Source organism: Branchiostoma floridae, chromosome 2, assembly GCF_000003815.2.
Source record: "Branchiostoma floridae strain S238N-H82 chromosome 2, Bfl_VNyyK, whole genome shotgun sequence".
In the NCBI taxonomy this organism is placed as follows: Eukaryota; Metazoa; Chordata; class Leptocardii; order Amphioxiformes; family Branchiostomatidae; genus Branchiostoma; species Branchiostoma floridae.
In genome coordinates this window covers 8,838,740-8,861,661 of record NC_049980.1, presented here as the reverse complement: position 1 = coordinate 8,861,661, position 22,922 = coordinate 8,838,740, and the positions used below count along the sequence as shown (strand labels likewise).

Sequence of the window (22,922 nt, the reverse complement as noted above, 5' to 3'; positions counted from 1 at the left end):
ATTCGGGGAGTATAATTACAAAGATGTTGTGCTGTAAGAACATGTTTAACAATTGGCAACTAACTACCACTAAGCCATATGTTGTCCTGCATGCTGTTAAAGGCACATACAGGCTTATTAGCTTATTACACTGTGTTGTAGAATATAGATTTGTTGCATAAGTTAGCTAAAGCCCCAAATGGTCATTCTCTTATGTTAATTGTTAACGTTTCTGTCACTGTTGAAAACCACATGTTTTTTTACTTTATTAAATTGTTCGGGATGTTACATTCAGATTAGGGGTGAGTACCGGACACAGAAAATTCAGGAACTGGTACAATCCAGGTCCAGAGGATCAGGATCAGTTCCAGGTCTGGACCTTAACCTGGACCTAATTTGTTGAAAGTTTGTTGAAAACTTGTGAATAGACAAAACTCAAAACAACGGTACATTTTGTTACAAAGAAATCTGATTATCTGACCTCTACTGGCGTCTTTTAAAAAACGTTTTTCATTTTTATTTTAAAAATCCTATCTTCATATAAACAATACCAATGCTATACCAATGCTTCTATTAACTAATAGACCAAGTTTGAGTGTAGAAACTTGGTACAAATTCTCCTTAACTTCTCTCTTGTCATTTTCTTCTGCCGGTAAGCCCCCAAACATGTGAACGCCTGCCAGTATAATCTGTCCATTTCCTAATACAGTCAAACCTGCCCAAGACGACCACCCGGGGGACCGGACAAAAACGGTCGATTTGGACAGGTGGTCGCTGAGAAGAGTATCGACTCAAAACATGCCCTATGCAAAGTATAACGGTTTCCGTTGTGTTTAATGGCAAATAGCAAGCACACTGCAAGCACGCAAAGAAGCGAGGTATTTAATGTCAAATACAACACGCACACTGTAAATTGTAAATTTAACCCCAGCTTTCATAAGATACAGTATAATATTTGTACACTAACGTTTTAGACAGTAAGGGAACTTTGATGCTGTCAGTTACCATACGAGCCTTTATGCGTCGCTGTGTTCTTGATCGCCGTATCTGAAATAACTACGGTGCACCTTTTGACTTCTATGCCCGGTACGTCCCAGTAGCGTACTTACCCAAGGGTGAATGTACAGTACAGTTGGACAAAAGCACTCACACAGATCTTTCTTTAAAAGGTATGAGCTACACAGATCTTTCTTAGAAATTTCCTCCCATATTACAGTAGACTGCCCCATTGACCCATCCATTGACCGCCGCAATCTTTATTCTAAACATAACATCGTAATGGCAGTCAAAATCCGACGCAAACTGGTCGATTTCGGCACAAAATCGCGCTAGTTATCATCAAAAATCGATGAAAACCTCAATTTTGAAAATGATGCGGTCGTTAAGGGGCCCAATTTGGGCCGGTCGCGGTCGCGTTGGCCAGGTGGTCGTTGAGAAAAGGTCGCTTAATGCTTACGTCAATAGGAAAAAAAATTGGGACCGAGAAAAAGCGGTCGAAATGGCCAGGTGGTCGCTGAGAAGAGGTGGTCGCTCGGGCAGGTTTGACTGTAGGTCCAAACAAAATCCGGTTTACTGATTTTTTCAGATCTGTTTTTTCCGGACCGGTCCAACAAGAAAAAAAAAACAGTTTTGTACTGGTAAACCGTGCCGGTACCGTACCCACCCCTATAGTTCATATACACATCCCTTAGGCTATAATGCTGAAGAGAGGACATTATTGAAGAGTTTGTTATCTCCTGTTCAGTCCAATCAGATCACCGACAGTGTGTCAGCCATGACAGATGCTGGTGGTCTGGCTCCATATCTGGCCGAGGTAAGTCTGTACCTTCTTTCCAAGGAAAAGATAAACAAAGTTCCTTTCCTATCTGAAGTGAAAGTGTCATGTAGGGATTACCCTTCAGTAATATTGCACAGTTATCAATGTTCAGATGTCTTCATTGTTGATTATCAAAGAAACAAAATGATAACACTGTTAACAGATTCTGGGTAGGACAGGATGTGACCATGTACATGATTTGAGATTCTCTCTTGGTTCATGTACTACACATGTACATGTATGCATGATGTAGGTTGTCCCCTATTTTGTGCATCCTGTATGATTTGTGGAAATCTGTCTCTTGATTTATGTATGATGTATTGGGGACAGGTCACAGTTGACATAGTGTGACCATCTGAATTTTATATAGGATTTGCTTCCACATGGTTTATGGTTGTGAAACTTGATGCATGTCTCCAGCTTTAGATTTTTTTTTCCGTCCCACTTATTGCTTGAGAGCCCATGTTGTTGATTTTCCTTGCTAAACGTGTCATTTAAAGCTCATGAAGTTCAAATTTGGGACGGATGATTCTGTTTTCCATCCCAACAAGCAAATTTTCATCCTAGCATCTCAAATTCACTTGTCCTTTCAGGGAAGCACATAGAAAATTTACTTGCCCGAACCAACTTTTCACTTGCCCAAAATTGAAATGTCACTTTTATATGCATTTTCACTTCCAGCAATGAAATTCTTATTATTGCCTCTACTTAAATTTCTGTGCTGACCAATGCTTGATGTCATGACTGCAAAATGACAAGTATATCAAAATTCTCACTAAATGAAAAAAAATCTTATTTACTTGATCACTTGGCCTGGACAAAAGGGCTAGTGGACTTGTCTAAAGGGATGGGTCCTGAGGACAGCCCTGATAAGTCCTAACTTCTCCATTACTTTGTCAGTTTGTGCATGATGTATGACACCTAAATGATCTCTTGTTCCTGAACAGCTCGAGAGGAAAGTGAGCGAGCACCACAGACTGGCCTTCCAGAGTAAAGACGGGGAGAGTGATTGGCAGCTGCTTCTCGAGGAAGGAGAGATGAAGGTAAGGAGCTGTCAGTTTCAGTTTCTGTCATGTGTGGACAATCTCTGAGATTTACATGTATGTTAGGTACTACGATAATTATGACCCATTGGTCAATATTTCTGTATATGATACCAGCCTCGCTCATCAAGGGTTTCTTGTCTCCATGAGGGAGAAGTGGATGATGATTGGTCAGAATAGGTCACATGCTTTACTCCTCACACTTTTCCTTCTGATATGCAACCACTTTGGGCCAGTATTACCACTTTTCCCTCGTTTTCATGAAATAGTCACTTTTTTCATTGTCTCACACTATATGGATATAAACACAGAAAATGGTGGCGTCTCATTGGCTGAGGGGAATTAGCCATAATATAATTGTCAGTTGCTAAATGAGGACATTAGCACTCCGACCAATCAAGACCAACTATTACTGTAATGGGATGGAGAGGTTCTACTAGATTTCTAGTTTTTTTACATTTCTCCATAAAACTCATTTATTGATGAAGCGTGGGACTTTACAATGTGAGGAAATGTTTAGTCACTGCTGGTGTATCACATACCAACCCACCCCGTTCCCTGACGTATCCAGGTGTACAGGAGAGAGGTGGAGGAGGATGGGATTGTTGTGGATCCCCTGAAGGCGCAGAACGTGGTGAAGGGCGTGACAGCACACGAGATCTGCCACTACTTCTGGGATGTGGATATCAGGATGGAGTGGGAAAGTAAGTACTACACCTTTTGTAATTAGCACTTACAAAGTTCATCAGTGTCAGTAAATGATATTATGGAAAAACTAAACTTTAATACTGAAATAGTTGGGATTCCAACATCCCCCCACGAAGCTGCAATAGACAGGTCCCTTCCATGAGCAAGACTGCCGGATAAAGGTTTTTTTATCCCACTAATTGTTTGCGAGCTCATCTTGATAATTAAGTTTAGTCTGTCATTTTAGGAAAATACATTAGCATCAATTTTGTGTCATGACGATAAGATTTTTGGATGGACTGAGTGAATGTTTTTTCCGTCCCAACAAGCAAATTTCTGTTCTGGGATGGAAGGATGGGTCCTCCAGACAGCCCTGTATGAAATGCACATGTAGCATAGTGTAGTGAAGTGTTTTAAGAAAAGACAGCCTTTCCTATCGTGTAACAGCTTATAATATTTATAGTCACAGCTTATGACAGTGAAGGAAATTTTAGTTTTAAGCATGCTTGTTGTTGCTCTTTTCCCTGCACAGCTACTGTAGAGATAGTCAAACTGGTAGAGAAGATCTCAGACGAGATAGTGTCACAGCTTATGACGGTGAAGGAAATGTTTGTTTTAACCATGCTTGTTGTGTCTCTTTCCTCTGCACAGCTACTGTAGAGATAGTCAAACTGGTAGAGAAGATCTCAGACGAGATAGTGTCACAGCTTATGACGGTGAAGGAAATGTTTGTTTTAACCATGCTTGTTGTGTCTCTTTCCTCTGCACAGCTACTGTAGAGATAGTCAAACTGGTAGAGAAGATCTCGGATGACACGGTGGTGGTGTACCAGACCCACAAGCGCATGTGGCCGACCATGCAGCGGGACTCCCTGTTCGTCTCCAGTATCCGCCAGGTGGACACAGGAGACGACGAGGGGCCGTCCTGGGTGGTGTGTAACTTTAGCGTGGACCACCCGTCTCTCCCGGTCAGTTCTCTCATGAGCCTAGCGTATTCTATTTCTATTTGGGCACCGTAGAGGCTTGCTATGGTACTGCAGCAGAACTTCCGGGTTTGATATCTCGAGTTCTGGACATGCTACGGTCGCAATTTTTTAGTGGTAGATAGCTCTTGTTCTATGTAAGGCCATGTTGATTTGACTATATGGATGACATCCGTGCGCGTATCAATTTTCGGCTGTTTCCAAAAATAATCAAATTTCTTAACCACAAGTACAAAGCAGCTGTAAAAAGAGCATTTATATACTGTAAATTTGAATAGCTGAAATGGATACTAGTGGTATAGAATACCAAAGAATGCCAAAATGTCAAAGAAGATGTGAAAGTAAAAAAGGAAATAATAGTGTTTGGTATACATGTACCGCAGTCAGTGTGTTAGGTCATTTGTTCAACCTTTCAGAAATTTCTATATAATGGCTAGTTGCTTGACTTGAGTCAATGAGTCTTTATTTGTATGCTTTATGTTATCAGGTATCAAACAAGTGTGTTCGTGTCAAACTGAACATTGGCCTTGTGTGCAAGACGCTGGTCACGCCGCCTGCGGACGGGCAGCCGATTACCAGGGACGACGTCTCCTGTAAGATAGCGTATGCTGCTTATGGTGAGTTCCTCTACATGCTTCATGCTCATAACATAAGATGCCTGATAACTTCTCTCACACACTGGATAAATCTTACTGCCCCCTAGGTCACAGTGATCTCTTCCCTGTGGATGCCACTGAAAGACAGAAATAAAGTGTCCAGACTATACATGACGTACAAAATGACTAGTACAGTAAACTGGTGGAAGTACCAACTAAGGTATGGCGGCTTCGAAAAGGTGTCTTTTGACACCTGTTCCGCCATACCCTCCAGTGTGGAGAATCCAAATAAATAAATAAAAATAAATACAGATCAGATACAAGCTCTGAAAATAAAAAGGCCTTGAGTTATCAACCTAGAGTTGATGTCTGTTCAAGAAATTGTTTTTCCGTAGAAATAGACCTCGCTGGCACCAAGTACTGTAGGGGTATGCCCATTAGATAGATTTAGACAATGTTTACAGTACAGTATGCAAAGGTTTGGTGTGACAGGTCGTTCAGTGAAATATAACCAGCTGCTATTGCTGCACTGCATGCCTACAAAGCTGGTGTGTTATGCGGAAAGGCCGTTATAGACAGATACAGGTTCAATGTTACTGTTTGATATCAGTATGAAATACAATGTAGAAGCAGCCTGCTGAGAGATAACTGCCATTTCTTGGGTAAGACACTACTTTGTTTTTGTCTTTAGTTAGTATAGTCTCCCAGCACACTTTGTTCATAGAGATTTCACCGTACATGTACTGTCTCCCCCTCCCATCTATCCACAGTGAATCCTGGAGGCTGGGTTCCTGCCTCGGTACTGAGGACACTGGCAAAGAGAGAGTACCCCCGGTTCCTTAGGAAGTTCTCAGCCTACGTACAAGGCAAGACAAAAGACAAGCCCATCATGTTCTAACAGAAACTGGACTGCACACTGGTCTACTGCAAGAGTCGCTGTTGTTAGCACCCCATCATTCTCCTAACAATATCTTGCTGTTTGTAAGGGAAGTTCTGGATGTTTGTGACAATGTTTTCTTGTGATACAGAATGATGCAAATTCCTGTATAAAGTTTTGGCTTGCTTTCTGTAATGGCATACTTGTAAACTTTGACTGTGGAAAGTTTGTACATAAGGTTGCGAGCAATGACCTTGTCCTGTGCTTCCCTGATCCAGTGTGTATCTCTTTTATCTCAGATAATCAAGTGAAATGAAAAATGAAGAAGACATGAGTAGAATGTGTCACATGGTGCTCAGTAGGTTTAGCCTACACTATTTTGACTTGAACAATGCAAATCCATCGGGGCAAACCTTCAAGTACCATATCGTTGATAGTGTAGACGAAGGGCAGTTGTAGAACTAGTGTGCACAGATAATTGTCTCTAGGATATTAAAACATTACTCAGATATTGTCAGGAGAGAAGTGAACCTTTCTAATTAAAACAGCTTATTGAAAATTGCTAATGATTATCATGTTTTAGACCACTTTTTTTGTTCCAGATTGTAGAAATCCAGGCACTGCTTTTTTTCACCAGCTGGTGGTACAAGCTGAGTATTGAGTAATTGTCAACATCAATCAATTCCAGTAGCCAATTAACATATTCTCTAGGGAACCTGATGGTTAGCATGGAGCTTATGATGAAGACTAGACAGTGCATTATTAATAGTCATGTTCCTATCAGTGGTCTGTGCATGGCATGGTAGGCTTGCACTGTTTGCCTGTATTTTTAGTGGCAAAGAATTGCTTGTATAAAATATCTTGCTGCTGTCTGTATTCATAAGCAGCTTAAGTTTATATTTTATTTTTTCCTTGTTTTGTTAACTTCATACAACTCATTGGCTTCTGTATCTGTAAGACGATGACTGGTACATATGCAAATGTCTGGCCTAGCAAACATTGATGACATACATGTACATTTCAATTTTTATAGCATTATTTGGGGTGCGCGCTTTATTACAAGAAATGCGGTAGTGCACAATCTAATGATAATCCTGGATAATCAACTTTGGCTGTGTTACCATTTTGTGTCTGGCATAACAGGAGATACAAGTATTTATAGCTTCTGAATCCTTAAGTCCTGTTTGGAGAAATCAGCACAGACACTGTAGTGCACAAACCACTGCTGGACACAGCACACCATGTAGTGAACTGGTGTTTAATGCCGTGCTATTTTAACAATGGTGGTATCCAGCTCAGTAGACTATCAAGGATGCCAAAAATTAAGTTCCTACAGTGAAAAGAACTTGATTTCTTCTCGCACTGATTTGTTTCCTTCAGTACGTGTGCAGACAGTATCTACCAGTATCTGTACAAATAGCCTTTCTTGTACAGTTCACAATGAGTCATTGTTATCAAATGAAATGGTACTAGTATTATTATGGATGCTGATAATAACTTCCACAAATGGTCAGTGCTGATTGACATGGCTGCAAGGTATACAAGTAACCTTTTAACATATTGTACATGTTCTAAGTGGAAGATGCATGAAAAGAGTGGACGTTGTTTCTTGAAAGTATCATTTTTCAAGAGGTATTTTTGTGTGCAGTGGTAAGTGTGCTCTGAACATGACCTGCAATGTAATGATCAATGCAAACTATCAGTGGCGTGCATTCCTTGGTATAGTATGTAATCCTTGTGATATGTAAATATGTCCTCACTCCTAACTTTTCGCAGAATATTGTAAATTCTTCGACAAAAAGCACACTGCAGCAGTCAAAATCAGTGTTCCTAACTTGTGTACACGCATTTTAGTGACTATGGCATTTGTGGTGGGAGAATGCTGTATATTACAATGAGTGGATTTTGCTTATGCAGTTTGTGGAAAGGAAACTTTTGCCTTTGCAGATTATATCTACTTGACTCTAAACTTTGAATTTAGCTAGGAAGGGTGATGAATTCCTTTGTATCTTATTTCCTGAATTCTACCCCACTTCTAATGGAAAATAAATTGTATTCAGTCCTAAGTTTGTGCTTTTCTTTTTTGATTGCCTTTGTGAGATTGAAACCTATTTGGAATGCTTTTAAAACATTACAGTGTAGAAATCGAAAATGGACACACGTTGTCATGAAACAGAAAGTACAAGCCAGTATGTTTTACAATAAACATCTCTTTACAAACATTGATCCAATATAAATCACAAGCAGTATCAAACAAACACTACCAGCATAGTAATTGTACATTTGTACACTGTTACAGGCCTCTGCATGAACAATAATAACATGTACTAATAGGTCATACATTGTACATTTTGTCATGTACATTGTAGCAGCTTGATGTACAATGTATAACAGTGATCTCAGTCGAGCTGCAGAATTCATATTACAAGAATCGTTGGAAGCAGATCTCAGCTTTTTACATAATTTACATACCTACAATTATGAACATCTTGAGAAATATACATATTTACTTCTACTGAGAAAAAATTCTTGGCAACAAATTCCAGATACTAGCTTTTAAACGAAAGCCTTGTACAAAGAAGGTTGCAGATGGAATATTCTGATTCATAAAGACTGCATTTCTAAGCATTCAGTGTACCATTAATCAACTTAAAAGCTGTCTTCTATTACATGTACAGTATAGATCAGTATACCAAAAGCATCCATTTCCATTTGTAGAAGTTCTGGATATTAAAAAAAAAGAAGCTAAAAACTTTGACTGACATTCACTTTTTACTGACTCAAGATTCAAAATATCCTAATTTACATTTGGTATAATACAGTTGTCCTGTTTACATGTATTCTGGCATTATATAACAGTATTTCAGTCACTGATGTTAACTACGTATACCTGCCACAACTGACAAAGGGCTATCTAAAGTCAACATTGTCATCAAGATGCCTTAGCAGTACAAGTTCCAGGTTCTCTGCCATTTGCCAGTTTCGGTAACGACTCGGAGGCCGCATCGTTTTTCAGTGCTTCTGGGGCCATGTTGAGTCTTGACCTGTAAGGCGAGTGAGAAGAGAATTATAGCACCAAATACAGACTGGAATTTTTTCAGTCAAATATGATGAAGTTGTCTTATTGTGTATTAAGTATCATGAAGGTTATCCATACAAGTAGTTGGGTCTGTGATTCAAGTCACTTTTAATGTCAATGACATCATGCATGAGCTTCTGAATTGTTGGTGTATCACAAGCATATCTTCTTAAAAGTTGGAAAGGACGGGACGTTAAGCCATGGTCCACTGTTCATTGTGCTTGTTGAAAAGAGGTTGGGGAATTACCCGGTACAATGAACGTGTAAATACTTTACATAGTCTGTCCTCTCTGACCAGTGGAAGACTAGTTCTTCAGTGATCTAAAACTGGATCACTTTCCTTTCCATTTTGCACAACAGACCAGATATGCCTTGTTTATGTCTCAGGGGCTTACACCTTTGACACACTGTAAATGCATTTAAGTTTGCAGGGATTTAAATTCGCGGCAGTGGGAAAAACGATTTTCGCAGTAGTTTTAAGTTCGCGGTAACACCATGCACTGTAGTCTCTTACTGCCATGGAAAAATGTTCGCAGTGGTTTCAAGTTCGCGGTTAAGTGGTCACCGCGAAAACCGTGAACATTAAACCAACGCGAAAGTTTCTGCATTTACAGTATTACACACAATTCCTGTCCTTGCACACGTGTACTCAGAACCATGATTGTGCTTATTGTTGAGTGTGTTCTCACCTGTTGTGTCTGAGGTGACTGCGGACCAGGTGCCCAGCTGCCAGGGCAGACATCAGCGACAGCTCACCCGCCATGACTGTGGAACACACCACCTGCGCCAGCTGTCTGGCGTTCATGCCTGGCTCCGAGTCATGGGAGCCATCGATTCCCATCATCTGTGGAAATTACACAGGAATAGAGTCTTTTAGCTTGGAGTATAGACTTCCTATCCATAAGAAACAAGGATCTAAAGATTCTGACAAATCCCTTTGCCCAAAACTTGCTGTTAATTCTGTTACAAACTCAGTTCTATGTGCAGTATTAGTATCCAAAAATAACTTGGTAGAACATACTAGGATATTGGAGTTGGCTTTTACACCACCAGTTAAGTCTCTGACCTGCTTGTGTTAGGATGCCCAACAGACATACTCCTCAGAGCTTCAACGTTACAAACACATGTACCACCCCAGTGATGAACCGGGATGAGGGGGATACAAACTTAGCCACATTTGAGATTGTTTTCTCGCCACAAAAGCGCCACCTACATAAGCTACGTACAGCATCGTTCCAGTCATGAGGCTCTGAGGATGTTTGATAGGCATGGAACCATGAGCAGGAGTGACTTTACTAGTTATGTAAGACAAAACTGTTCCTTGTTACTGTACCTTGAGACAGGCCCTCTGTGGCGGCAGGACGGTCCCCCCTCCCACAGTGCCCACCTCCAGGGAAGGCATGGTGCAGCTGATGTACAAGTCCTCTCCGTTCTCTCCTGTAGCTTCCATCAGGGTCATACAGTTGGAGCTCGCAACCACCTGGGCAGCATCCTGGGGAAAAATAAAACATATATGAATCATGCAGAATATCAACAATGTAGTAATTAATGTGTAGAAACATACATATCAAGGCTGTCCTACAGATGACATTTCACAACAAAATGTGTTTTTTTTTTTTCTTCAGATGGGTATGACATAGGTAAATACAACAGTGTATTCAATATCACCCAAAGGCTACATCGAACTGCAGGAGAGCTGGGACTGAGGGTAATGCAGAATACATGATAATGCATTATATTATTTCATACGCATTTGAAAAAAAGTAACACATTTCAATGTGCAATGCACCAGAAGTTCAGAAAATTTGGCATCCTCAAACGAAAAATTGTACCAGCATTAATTCCTACATCTGAATTCAGTATAATTCCAATTTTTGACAACGGTTAACACAACAATATTGTAAAGAGTATTCAAACTATTTTATGGCAGCCACGCTATAACAGCAGAATCCCATTCAATAACCCATGTTATCATCCAATCCAGAATCTGTACCAAAGTTTTCACAACCCAGGTATGTGAAGTTCAAGACTGACCTACAATGTAAAAAGGTAAAAAATAGCTCGTGAATTATAAGAACAGCAGAATTCCTGCCAGTACCCACCTGTCCTGTGGCTATAAAGATGGCAGCTACGATGTTGGCAGCGTGTGCGTTGAAGCCCCCAATACTTCCCGCCATGGACGAACCAATCAGGTTCTTACTGATGTTCAAGTCCACGAGGGCAGACACTGAGGTCTTCAGGACCTAACAAGCAGTCAAAATGAATAGTCAGAGTTATGAATAGAACAGAAAAAGATTGACAGCTACCATTAGGCCTAGGAAAAAATGTTGAGTCTCCAGCTGACCAACAGTTGCATAGACAACTGTATTTGTAGGGTCACTTGGGCCAAATTCCTACCTACGACAATACGTTTTTCAGGACCATAACTGGAAATACACCAATGTTTATTTTGGAAGGCCACAACAAATTATAAAGATCCTTAGCTATGGCTGCTAGCAGAAAGGCTTCTTGATCAGCATATTGTACTTTTAGTGGATGGAAGACTTTTGAAAAGACTGTATACATGTAACATGCAATATTACCAGCACAATCCTTCATCACTTCCAAGGTTTCCTTGTATTTCCAATACAGTACTTCCCTCACAACAAATCAGAGACACTTTTGCATAGCACACAAGTTTTACGACATGTCTATCACATGTAGATGTATTTCATGACTTGTCTTCACTCTCTTGTTTGACCCCTCACCTTTTTGACCTCCTCCCCCTTGATGACAGCCTCGGACACCACAGACTTGCCCCGCCCCTCCAGCCAGTTGATGGCCGTGGCCTTCTTGTCTGTGCAGTAGTTCCCACTCAGGCTCAGCAGCTCCATGTCAGGGAAAAACTCCTCCAGCTTTTTCAAGGCTTTCTCTGTGCCCTGGGAGAAGGAGATGACTTTTAGTTTTACACTTGTGCTGATCAAGAATGATCGCAAACCTCACTCAGCAATCATTTCAACAATGGTAAACATTCATTTTTCAGATCATTCTTTGACCTCTTAAAGGCAACCTAAGGGTAACATCACATTTCCAAACCGGACCTTGCCGGGATGTTTGTAGAAACAAAAAATAGAAATGCATTACGTAAAAAGGTTATACTAGGCACCTTGGAGAGCATGTTCATGCCCATGGCGTCCCCCGTCACGGCCTTAAACCTGATGTAGATGTGCCGTCCTGCCACAGCTGACATGATGCTGTCTAACCTGCAGAATCTGTGGGAGGGAAGGCTGATCAGTCACATGTGTTTCATAATCTCCAAGAAGATCCTGGATCTATCAGTGGTGAGTAGAAGTAGTTGTATCCAGAGCAGGCTTTAAGCTGGGATTTTATCAAAGGGAGTCCAAATCTAGCAAGTTAAATGTAGTTGTGAGTATTGTAGGGGGCATCTACCTTTCATGGTACAGAGTTTTACTAGAGAATTTTAAGTTAACATGGTGCATTCTAAAGTATCCTGATGGGCAAAATTACTATCAAAAGAGGTCACAGTTATGAGTTGTGTCATTGTGAATAAATAAAGAAAAAAAAGTATCCAACAGGCTTGGTCGGCCCTTTGAAGACTACCTTGCAACCAACAGATCTGCTTGGAGATAAGTGTTTCAATAAATAAAATATAAAATATAATAAGTAAACAATAAATAATAGAGCATCAGGTGCAAGTTAACATTTTCCACTAAGAACCCTAATTTATTTTTAAACTGAATTTTAGGGCATAGGGGGAGCTACATTTACAGTATGCAACTCCACTGCACCAAGTATATCAGAGAATGTTGCAAACATCAGACACTTAGTAAAAAAAAAATCACCTGCTGGTAGAGTTGAAAGCTTCTTTCAGCAGGTCCAGGTTGTCGATGTCTCTCAGCCAGATCTTCAGCGCACTGGCCTGGGCAGCACTGGGCATTCTGACCACCGGACCTCTGGTCATTCCATCACCGATAATGTAGCTTCTGGCTCCCCCTGACAACTACAGTAGAAATGGACAAAGAGAGTAAAAAATCTAAGGTGAAATGTTGGCAAAATAAGGTTTCAGGGGCCATTTTATGATGTATGAATGATAGTAATAGTTTTGTGGTAAGGAAAAGTCCTTTGTTTCTGTTGAATATATTTTTTATTATCTCATAGTCATACGTTTTCATTTGATATATTTATCAACTATTCCATACATAGTTGATTTGACTTTTTCACATGGTTCTATTGACATAATAACTTTTATTATGATTTTTGTATTTGCTGGATGGTTCTTACACTTATAAAGAAAAGTCCTTGTCAGGCACTGAAACACAATGCCCTCTAGTAAACAGGAGGAACACTGCAGGTTGTATTTTTTTCCTTACCTTGATGGCTCTGCACCCACGGTTGGTGCTAGCGACCAGACAGCCTTCTGTTGTTGCCATGGGAACCTGGTACTCCCGCCCGTCCAGCAGCAAGGGTCCGGCCACGCCTACCGGTACTGGCATGTAGCCAATCACGTTCTCACAGCACGCACCTGTCACCTGTGGGGACATGAATGTGTCATCAGGTGGAACACATGTGCAAACGTCTCTGAGACATCTTATAACATATAAGATCCTTCTGTTCACTGAGCTATGTGCTAAACCCTGTTACCGCAGTGTACCAAAATAATTTTTTCAGCCAGGTTGCCCAGGTGGCAAGGTTGCCAAGGTGGCAACCCAAGTCAAAAGCCAGGTTGTGCCATCAACATTTCAGGTTGCCCCACTTCCAAGTTATTACATGTACTTTCTTCAAATCAGCTACTTAGCCACAATCTTCTCTTTCAGTTACATGTAACTACTTATGTTTTATCTTATTAAGAAATAAATACAAAAGTTTAAGCTTGTAGGGTAAAAGCGGCATTGCATTTCCAAATTTTACATTGCTCACTGTGCTAACTGGGTTTAAAATCAAGTTGTGCTGAGAAAAACAAGGCTGTCTTTGCAAGTGGGTATTTCAAGCACTGGTTTCTAAACAAACAATTATACATCTACTTACAAATGAGTAGTCATAGCTGGTGTAGGGTAGTTTGGTACTTACAAATGAGTAGTCATAGCTGGTGTACGGTAGTTTCTCCAGTGCCTCCTGTCGGTGCAACTGTTCCGTCAGCATCTGCCTGCGGACGGCCACGCCCCGCTCAGCCGAGCCCAGCTTGCTCTCCAGCTTGTACCCGGGAATGTGCTTACTGCGAACGAGCTGCCGTACTTCCTCATCTGTCAGGGTCTCCGCTCCCTGGGGACAGAAAGAATCAGGTCTGATTATTTATACTGAGGTTAAACCTGACAACTATAATCTATAATAGTCTGAAGGCCCAGAGTAGAAGTATACAGTCTACCATGTCCCCCCAAAGACCAGGAGGTCAAGGGACTAGGTAGGTAAACCTGACAACTAGTCAGAAGGGCACAAAGTAGAAGTAGCCTGTGTTTACACAATCTCTCGCTGGCTGGGGTTAATGACCTACTAGGAGGTGGCAACTGTAAGGACAGCCGCTAGGAGCACGATTCTAGTCAGGCTATAAGTAGAAGTATCCGATATTTGATTATACAACTACTGCTGGGGTCATTGACACAGGGTTAGATAGCAGTCAGCTAGTCTTCACACCGCGCTTCCATGAGGCTTCCAGTGGGTTTACTCTAGTTAGACTGCAAATCAGTTACTAAGTTAACTGAAGAGACCACCCAAAAAGATCAATATTAAATAGATAAGCTAAAAGTTGTCAACTCAAAAAGCTGTCGCTGTTAATTCTGGCACCACAGGTACATCCTTACCTGGGTGTCGAGAATTTCTGCACACTCTTTGATAGACCTGGGGGGTTTGGGTGTGTCATCTTCCTCCTTCTCCTCATCATTATCATCCTCCTCCTCCTCTTCAGAATCAGCTGGGGAGGTGACATTAGATCCGCCCAGGAAAAACGATGTCTTTGGCTCGGGGAAATCTAACAAAATTACACATACAAACTTTACAATACACTTCTATACATTTACAATGCAAAATTTCAAAGCATTTACTTTCAATTAGATTTAGATAATTATATAAGATTCTTAAGATTTTTGAAAGCAAAAGGTTGTTTTGATGAAGGTAGACATCCAGGTAATAAGATACATCAAATAGCAATTATTTAAGCAACTGGATATGATTTTAACATTTCAGATAGTATCCACTATCTTTTGTCAGTGACACAGGATATCTGGAATCTGAAGATATTCTTCCAGATTGGAAAATATTCTTCAAGATATCCTTAGTGTCACTGATGTAAGATAGTGGATACAAATGTACTACCTTAAACATCTGACCGTTTCCAAAGTCATATCCAGTTGATTGAGTAACAGCTTTTTGGCAGAAAGGTTGCTGCACTGTAAAAGCCAAAGCCTGGGTACCATCTTGCATAGTAACCACTGCGTAAACATATATCAGCAAGCAAAAAAATTAAGCCAGCGATTGCTACAGAGGATGGCACCCAGGCTAGTAAAGTCATTTGACACACTGAAATGCAGTAATCTCTAAGCAGATCCTACGGTATCATAAGATAGCATCAAAAGCTGGCCTAGGAGTGTGTATGCAACCAGTGCCCGTTTCACTCCCTTTGGCCAGCTATACTCCTTGGCAAGCTTTGATACTATCTTATGGCATCGTTCGATCTGCTTGGAGATTAGAAATGCAGGACATAACAAGACCTCACCATCAGGATCTGTCTGTGTGCTAGTGGATAGACATGTGGTACTCTCTATGGAGATGACTTGTTCCTCTTCCTTCTCCATCTCCTCCATCCTGGAGGATTCCTGCATCCCTGACTTCCTCCTCTCCATGGCAGGGAGGGAGGAGATGCTGTTCTCATTGTTCTCGAAGAAGATGTACTTGACAGACAGTATCAGGGCCAGGGCCAGGGTTAGGATCTCGTCATAGCTCATAGACAGCCACCTGTAAAGTCAAAATGTCAGGAATAACATTCACTCGCGTATTCCAATAGGCATGAACGTGTATTCTGCCAGACATGCACTACAAAACAACCGCAAACCTCTCAGTTTAGATGTAGAACTGCTCAATTCGCAAACAGCACCTTACCTTACTGTGTAAGGCTCCTGAACGAGGACATGTAATTTGTAATTTGTGCAGTAAATGTTTGTTTTTGTCATAACAATTCTGCCATTTTGTGCTTGAAAGTTTTCAATGTCAATAAACCATTTCTCTCGATTTCAGAAAAGAAGGTTTGCTGCAGTGCCAAGGTTGGCCACCAGGAGGCCCAAAATTAGGAGAACCGTCAGGTCAACAATCCACGTACCTATCCACATACCAAACATTATTGTCGAGAAGTTCTCCATAGATATTCTGCCAGATACGCACCCACACACACATAAACACACAGACACAATCCATGCCAGAGTAAAAACCTTCATTTTCATGGAGGTACTGAAGAGCTGGAGTGACTTACGAGGTGAGGTAGAACTGCCAGAGTGACTTACGAGGTGAGGTAGAACTGCCAGAGTGACTTACGAGGTGAGGTAGAACTGCCAGAGTGACTTACGAGGTGAGGTAGAACTGCCAGAGTGACTTACGAGGTGAGGTAGAACTGCCAGAGTGACTTACGAGGTGAGGTAGAACTGCCAGAGTGGCTTACGAGGTGAAGTAGAACTGTCAGAGTGACTTACGAGGTGAGGTAGAACTGCCAGAGTGACTTACGAGGTGAGGTAGAACTGCCAGAGTGGCTTACGAGGTGAGGTAGAACTGCCAGAGTGACTTACGAGGTGAGGTAGAACTGCCAGAGCGGCATGTCGGGTTCCACCTTCTGCTGGACGGTCGGTACGGAGGCCACGCCCGCCCCCATCAGTCCCATCAGCTGGTCGGAGCCGGGAAGGGTCGTGTCCCTCTCACAGGGAACCAGCCAGCTGTGGGCGTGGACCAGGGCCAGACCAAGGGCCTGCACAGGGGGGACAAGATGGTTTATTTTAGTTGTATAGGATCAACATAAAGAAAGTCTTCCACATGTACACTCACAGAGGGCTAAGGGTCACCAGAGCCAACAGGTCCTGTGCTGAAAATAGAACTGTACATCCTAGAAAGAGATGTCATCACCCTGGGATAGCCTTTATACAATCTCTCACTGGCTGGGGTTAATGACCCCTCTCCTCCTAGGTGATGGCAAATGTAGGGCAGGCCGCTAGGAGCGTGATTTTAGTCAGGCTATGCCCTCGGGAAGCCAACATGGCAAAGCTGTGCTAAATCCACATAGCCAGGCAGTTCCCGGATCTAACTATTACATAGAACTTCTTTGAAAGAGATGTCTGCAGATCATCAAGAGATGATGCCTACAAATGATTGATTGCATAATTGATAAACATCAATGATAAGGACAGTGAGACAACGGTTAGCTACATGTGAAGATATCAATTATATGCGTTTGAATATATACGATGTAATCATAAAATTTTCTCTTATTATATATCTTGCTGTGATTCTGGAGGAGACCTCGCAACATCTTTTTAAAGAAACTAGGTACTGGGTCCTGAGGTACAGTTTTCAGTAAGAGAGAATAACTTTGTACATCTACATACACAGTGATAGAAAAACTGAAAGAAACTGACCATGATGAGCTTGACTCTCTGTACCACAGGGTTGGGTTTTTGTTCCTCCACTTCATCCAGGATGTTGTCAGCCAGCTGGTTCAACTGCCACACAGGCGGACCCTTACTCCGATCCTGGGACAACTGGGGAACAAAAACTTTCTGTTTAACACTTACACGTATCATCATCCCATTTCTAGTAATTACAGTAACCAGAAAATGCCTACAATGAATGGTTTCTTAGCCTATGTTTATTATCATTACAAACTAGAATATATTATAGTGCAAAACATAGTTAAAATGGGGATCCATTTGTCATGTAATGTCAATTTAGTTGGGAAAATTGCAAATTGTTGTTTCCTGGTTTATGTTGCTCATTGTGCACACAACATTCTATATTGCTATCATTTTTGAAAAATGATTAATATTATGTTAAAAAAACAGGAATGTCATTTTGCAAATGTATACACTCAGCTGGACTAAATTTTGATACTCATGACAAAAAAATCCTTTGAAAGAAGAACTTACTTCCAGTACAAGAGAGAGGCATGCTGGGAAGAGCGTCATGAACACCACGTAGTTGGCCAGGATTGACAGGCAACCGAAACAGCACATCATCTCCAGCTGTCTCACACCTGCAGGGGACGGTTGACATATAACAGCATATGTCAATCAAACATCAATCAAACATCCTTATTCATTCAGCAGCATAGCCTGTGTTTACAAAATCTCTCACTGGCTGGGGTTAATGACCCCCTCCCCTGTAGGGCCAGGCACTAGTACTAGGAGTGCGATTTTAGTCAGGCTACCTTATGCAGTATTATTCAGCTATGTAAGTGTGCACTACAGCGTAGTGCGACAGGAATAAAAATGCACAAGAGACGCACTATGATGGCCGTCCCAGGGAGCCATAAAAGGGCACCCAAAGGGCCATTTTAACAGTCTCCACATTGATGTGAGACTCTAACAGTTGATTTTATACTAGGTCAAGAAATAGTTAAACAGTCACAATTAACCACAGAGTTAGAGAAAACGCCGAATTTACCAAGTTCGTACCGATTGCCTGTCAAATGTGTACACGAGGACCTATATCATCAAAAGGAAACTGAGCACTGTAGTGAGCAATTTGCTGTGCAAAGTTGCATGTAATTATTATATTTATCAAATAGGGCATTGATAGCAAAGACTCCATTCTCTAATACTTAAGGAAAAAAATCTAACTGAGTTTAGGTATCTGATATCATTCCATACCTGACAATGTGCCGACTCCAATGACAAGAACCTCCACCAGCGCGTCCAAGGTGAAGTTGGGCCCGAGCACGGCCATGCCGCGAGCGATGTTCTCCCGCACCTCCAGCTGGCTGGACGAGCTGAGCGCGAACTTGGCGAGGGCCGAGGCCTTGGAGAGGTCGATCAGGAGCAGGAAGAAGGGCATGGCCTCGTTCAGACCCGTGATCTCCTTGTCCAGGAAGTGGATGACTGCACTGCTGAACACAAAACTGGAGAAGATGGTGAACACTCCAGCAATGCCTGGGGAGAGGAAACAACAGAGTGGTCATTACACAATCACACAAAACTGGAGAAGATGGTGAACACTCCAGCAATGCCTGGGGAGAGGAAACAACAGAGTGGTCAATCACACAAAACTGGAGAAGATGGTGAACACTCCAGCAATGCCTGGGGAGAGGAAACAACAGAGTGGTCAATCACACAAAACTGGAGAAGATGGTGAACACTCCAGCAATGCCTGGGGAGAGAGGGAAGAACAAGAGCGGTCAATCACACAAAACTGGAGAAGATGGTGAACACTCCAGCAATGCCTGGGGAGAGAGAGGGAAGAACAGAGTGGTCAATCTTTGGTTAATAATAATAATAATATCGGGTAAATTTGCAGCCAGTAGGTACCCAGTATATTTGGGTTATGAGGCTGATTAACGTTTATTTTAATGCTTATTTTATAACGCTTATTTTTTTTTCCCAAAAAATTGGAGCGAGCGAATCCGTGAACCAAGAAATTAAATTGGTGTGGCCTAAAAAACTCTTATGATAAAAGGCATAATATCATTTGTCTATGCCTCTGCATTATTAGTTGCCAGGTTGATGGAAAGAAGAATGTTTTTCTTTTATTCATCCTCCCTCAGTACTCTCATCAGTACTCTCATAATGTCCTAATTTTTCTGTCCCAAATTTCGATTAGTGTACTGCATATTTTCCCCCCAAAAATTAAAGCAATAAACATATCCAAAAGTCTCCACTTAAATGATAAATTTTACATGTGGTCCCAGGGTCTAAATCAGATGACAAAAATGTGTTTTGGGGCTAGCCACAACAACCAAATACTGTTAACTTTAAATAATCAACTTTAGTCTTTGCAACATAACTGTCATTTATTCCCTAAATTTTGTGCCTTCCCCCTGCAGCAAAATTACACTACTATTATTGTTTAATTCATAGAGAATTAAAATATTTGCTTTGAGAAATGTGTTGTCCGGCTACAGCATCCAGTCGTCCTTGGGTGGTCCCACATCCTAGAACTGCACATGCTAAAACTTCCGAGATCGAGGGATCGTCCAACACACGGCCGTAGGTTAAGGTAAAGGTAGTCCCATAGCCTTTTCAAGGCAATAGGGACAGTGGGTTGCTATCCACTGTGTCTAGGGCATGGTATTGGGAGGTGGAGCCAAACCTCTCCTCCCAATTTACCTTTTACCTCCCTTTATACAGTAAGTTACACTGCTCCATTCACAATGAGCCTATTTACTACTACATGGTGACCAATAAATAACATGCAAATAGTATATCAGATTTTGATTTTAATCCAGCTTGTTGATTTGTATCGCATAGGATTTTGATTTTTAACAAGCCTGTGAATTCAGCCTTTGGGCTGCCATGGCATGAGGCCCGTACTTGTCATTGTTCTTGTTTGTTGAATAAACCAGTCATCATCATCATCATCATCATTAATCGGCTGAAGTCAGGTACTTATTTTTACATGTTAAGTGCCTATTCCAAAGAGCACAAGATTGGTATCACGACAGGATTTGAACCCAGGACCTCTGGCTGTAAGATCAAACACGTATGCTACACGTCCCCATCAATCATTGACTGGAGTACAAACATACAAACCTCCTGATTGAGTAGTGTTTACACAGTACTGAGCGGCCTGTGGTTTGTACTGTGGTTTGTACGTGTGTGTCTTGGAAAAAACCCAAATACTGAAGGGCAAGGCCGCATGGCTGACTGTACAAAAGCTAACCACCATGGTAGGCTTGAATCAGTGTTCTAGACAACACCCCTCATTTGACGGAATTTTGCTGCTGGGGATGGACACAAATTTTCCCCATTCCATCCTCTGTGACGGACAAAAATATAAAGGACGGGATATAAAGATATCGATAGAACCAAGCTGAGTCTACCAGCAAAATTTGCCCCTCAAAATAAAGGAAACAGCAATTTCAGAGGGTCTAGATTTCAACATTTTTCAGCGGAGCATACCCCCGGAGCCCCATATGATCGTTGCGCCTTCGACAGGATTTCCATTCAAAATCCAGGGGACGGAAAGAAATTTCTGGCTGGCTAGAACACTGGCTTGAATGGTTCATAATCTTTAATAATCATTGTCGCAGCTACAGTACAAATCACTTTCTGAATCTAAATCAATCACACACATGTATGAACCTTACGTGCAAGGGTACAGATATTTGGTGATGACAGAAACAAACTTACCGAGGATGTACTTGGAACCAAACTTTCTCAGGTTGCGGAACTGCATATAGATGTAGATGACAGCAATACACCTGGTCAGGCTCATGATGATCACGTCACTGCTTTTGATATCCTAAGAGGGAACACAAAATTAAAATGTCAACTTTGTCTTGAAAGTCCTTGTGGTTAATAAATGGCATTATGTCATACCTGGGACGTACTAACATTCGATGTGGGTGTTCCCGACCGGTTGATGATAAAACGTACAGTATCACACAAGCTTCGAAGTTTATTCACACAGGCTTCCATAGAATAATTCGAACATAGTCGGGACTGCGCACGCCGAGTGTGCCACGGTCGAAAAATCGAATACCTGATTCAGACATTGAAACATTGCTGTTGGAAAAAATTTTGTTTGAGGGCACCAAATTTGTTGGGCACGGATTCTTTGTAGCAGGGCTCGAAATTCATTTTTGGGATTAGGTGCACTGGTGCACCCAGCTTAAAAAATTGGGTGCACCCAAAAAATCACCACTGAAATTTCAATAAAATGTCAGAAAAACCTAACAACAATTTTAGTTAAATGCTATAAAATTCTTTAACAAGTACCATGACAGACATCTTTATTTATCTCTAACACTTAGATGTCAAGAATATGATGTAGTATACTTTGATATCTTACATACATAAACCCAAGAAAATATTTGGGTGCACCCTGTGCACCCATACAAAATAATTGGGCGCACAGCTCCAATTTTGGGTGCACTTGGGTGCCCATGCACCCAGTATTTCGAGCCCTGTGTAGTAATACAGGAATGAGACCGTAAGCAAATATGCACAGAAACCACAAGACCAACTTATCTCTCACCTCGTCCACATTACAGATGTAGTTCCAGCCGCAGACACGGTCGCTGTTGGTGATCATGTTCATGGACAGCAGACATATCGTGGCCGTGATGGTCCCCACGATCACCTCCCAGGGGTGCGACACGCAGAAGCGCCCGTACGCCTTAAACAGCCCCGTCAGCATGGCAAGGTTACTCAGCACCTGCGACAAGGAGATTTGAAAGCATGAATCCCTGAAGTCTTCTTAATGTGCGGTATAACGTAAAGTTAAGGTCTCAAGCAACAATTACTAGTAGGCTGTTCCATTGACTTCCAAATGTAAAACACACACTTTTCATGGTTGCATATCTAATAAATGAACAGTTTCTGGAGACAATATGCTTTCTCTTTTCTATTTAGACAGTAAAACTGCCCCCATATTTTACGGAAGTAACAGTATAAATGGTAGCCTGGTATCCAGCCGTTTTTTTGTTTTTTTTTTTTCTTTTTTTTTTTTTGCTCTTTTTTTTTTTTTTCCCCCTCTTTTTTTTTTTCTCTTTCCCCCCTTTTCTTTTTTTTTTTTCTCTTTCCTCTTTCTTCTCCTCTTTCCTTCCTTTTCCCTTTTTTTCCCCCTTTTTCCCCCCTCCCTCCTTTTCTTCCCCTCTCCCCCTTTCCCCTCTTTTTTCCCTTCCTCTTTCCTTTTCCTCTTTTTTCTCCTCTCCCCTTTCCCTTTTTTTCTCCTTTTTTT

The 22,922-nt window shown here is 41.5% G+C and overlaps 2 protein-coding genes across 8 annotated transcripts in view; one reads left to right on the top strand and one right to left on the bottom strand.

Moving 5' to 3' along the window:
• Positions 1-8,044, top strand: part of LOC118410306 (ceramide transfer protein-like) — a 42,149-nt gene extending 34,105 nt beyond the window's left edge. For 4 of the 5 annotated variants that reach the window (XM_035811880.1, XM_035811878.1, XM_035811879.1 and 1 more), the window contains 6 exons: positions 1,724-1,792; positions 2,743-2,838; positions 3,410-3,542; positions 4,296-4,492; positions 4,995-5,124; positions 5,874-8,044. In XM_035811880.1, the coding sequence (XP_035667773.1) occupies positions 1,724-1,792; positions 2,743-2,838; positions 3,410-3,542; positions 4,296-4,492; positions 4,995-5,124; positions 5,874-6,001 (753 nt within the window). In that variant the 3' untranslated portion in view covers positions 6,002-8,044. Of the gene's footprint in view, positions 1-1,723; positions 1,793-2,742; positions 2,839-3,409; positions 3,543-4,057; positions 4,201-4,295; positions 4,493-4,994; positions 5,125-5,873 lie in introns of those variants that run through there. The other variant, XM_035811884.1, reaches the window with a different exon arrangement.
• Positions 7,926-22,922, bottom strand: part of LOC118410303 (3-hydroxy-3-methylglutaryl-coenzyme A reductase-like) — a 19,170-nt gene continuing 4,173 nt past the window's right edge. For all 3 annotated transcript variants that reach the window (XM_035811874.1, XM_035811875.1, XM_035811873.1), the window contains 17 exons: positions 22,218-22,397; positions 21,371-21,482; positions 18,896-19,174; positions 18,173-18,279; positions 17,666-17,788; positions 16,826-17,001; positions 15,766-16,004; positions 14,855-15,021; positions 14,127-14,318; positions 13,430-13,588; positions 12,902-13,059; positions 12,205-12,310; positions 11,807-11,977; positions 11,162-11,302; positions 10,393-10,551; positions 9,749-9,903; positions 7,926-9,024 (listed from right to left, as the gene is read on the bottom strand). In XM_035811874.1, the coding sequence (XP_035667767.1) occupies positions 8,913-9,024; positions 9,749-9,903; positions 10,393-10,551; positions 11,162-11,302; positions 11,807-11,977; positions 12,205-12,310; positions 12,902-13,059; positions 13,430-13,588; positions 14,127-14,318; positions 14,855-15,021; positions 15,766-16,004; positions 16,826-17,001; positions 17,666-17,788; positions 18,173-18,279; positions 18,896-19,174; positions 21,371-21,482; positions 22,218-22,379 (2,718 nt within the window). In that variant the 5' untranslated portion in view covers positions 22,380-22,397 and the 3' untranslated portion in view covers positions 7,926-8,912. The remainder of the gene's footprint in view (positions 9,025-9,748; positions 9,904-10,392; positions 10,552-11,161; positions 11,303-11,806; positions 11,978-12,204; positions 12,311-12,901; positions 13,060-13,429; positions 13,589-14,126; positions 14,319-14,854; positions 15,022-15,765; positions 16,005-16,825; positions 17,002-17,665; positions 17,789-18,172; positions 18,280-18,895; positions 19,175-21,370; positions 21,483-22,217; positions 22,398-22,922) is intronic.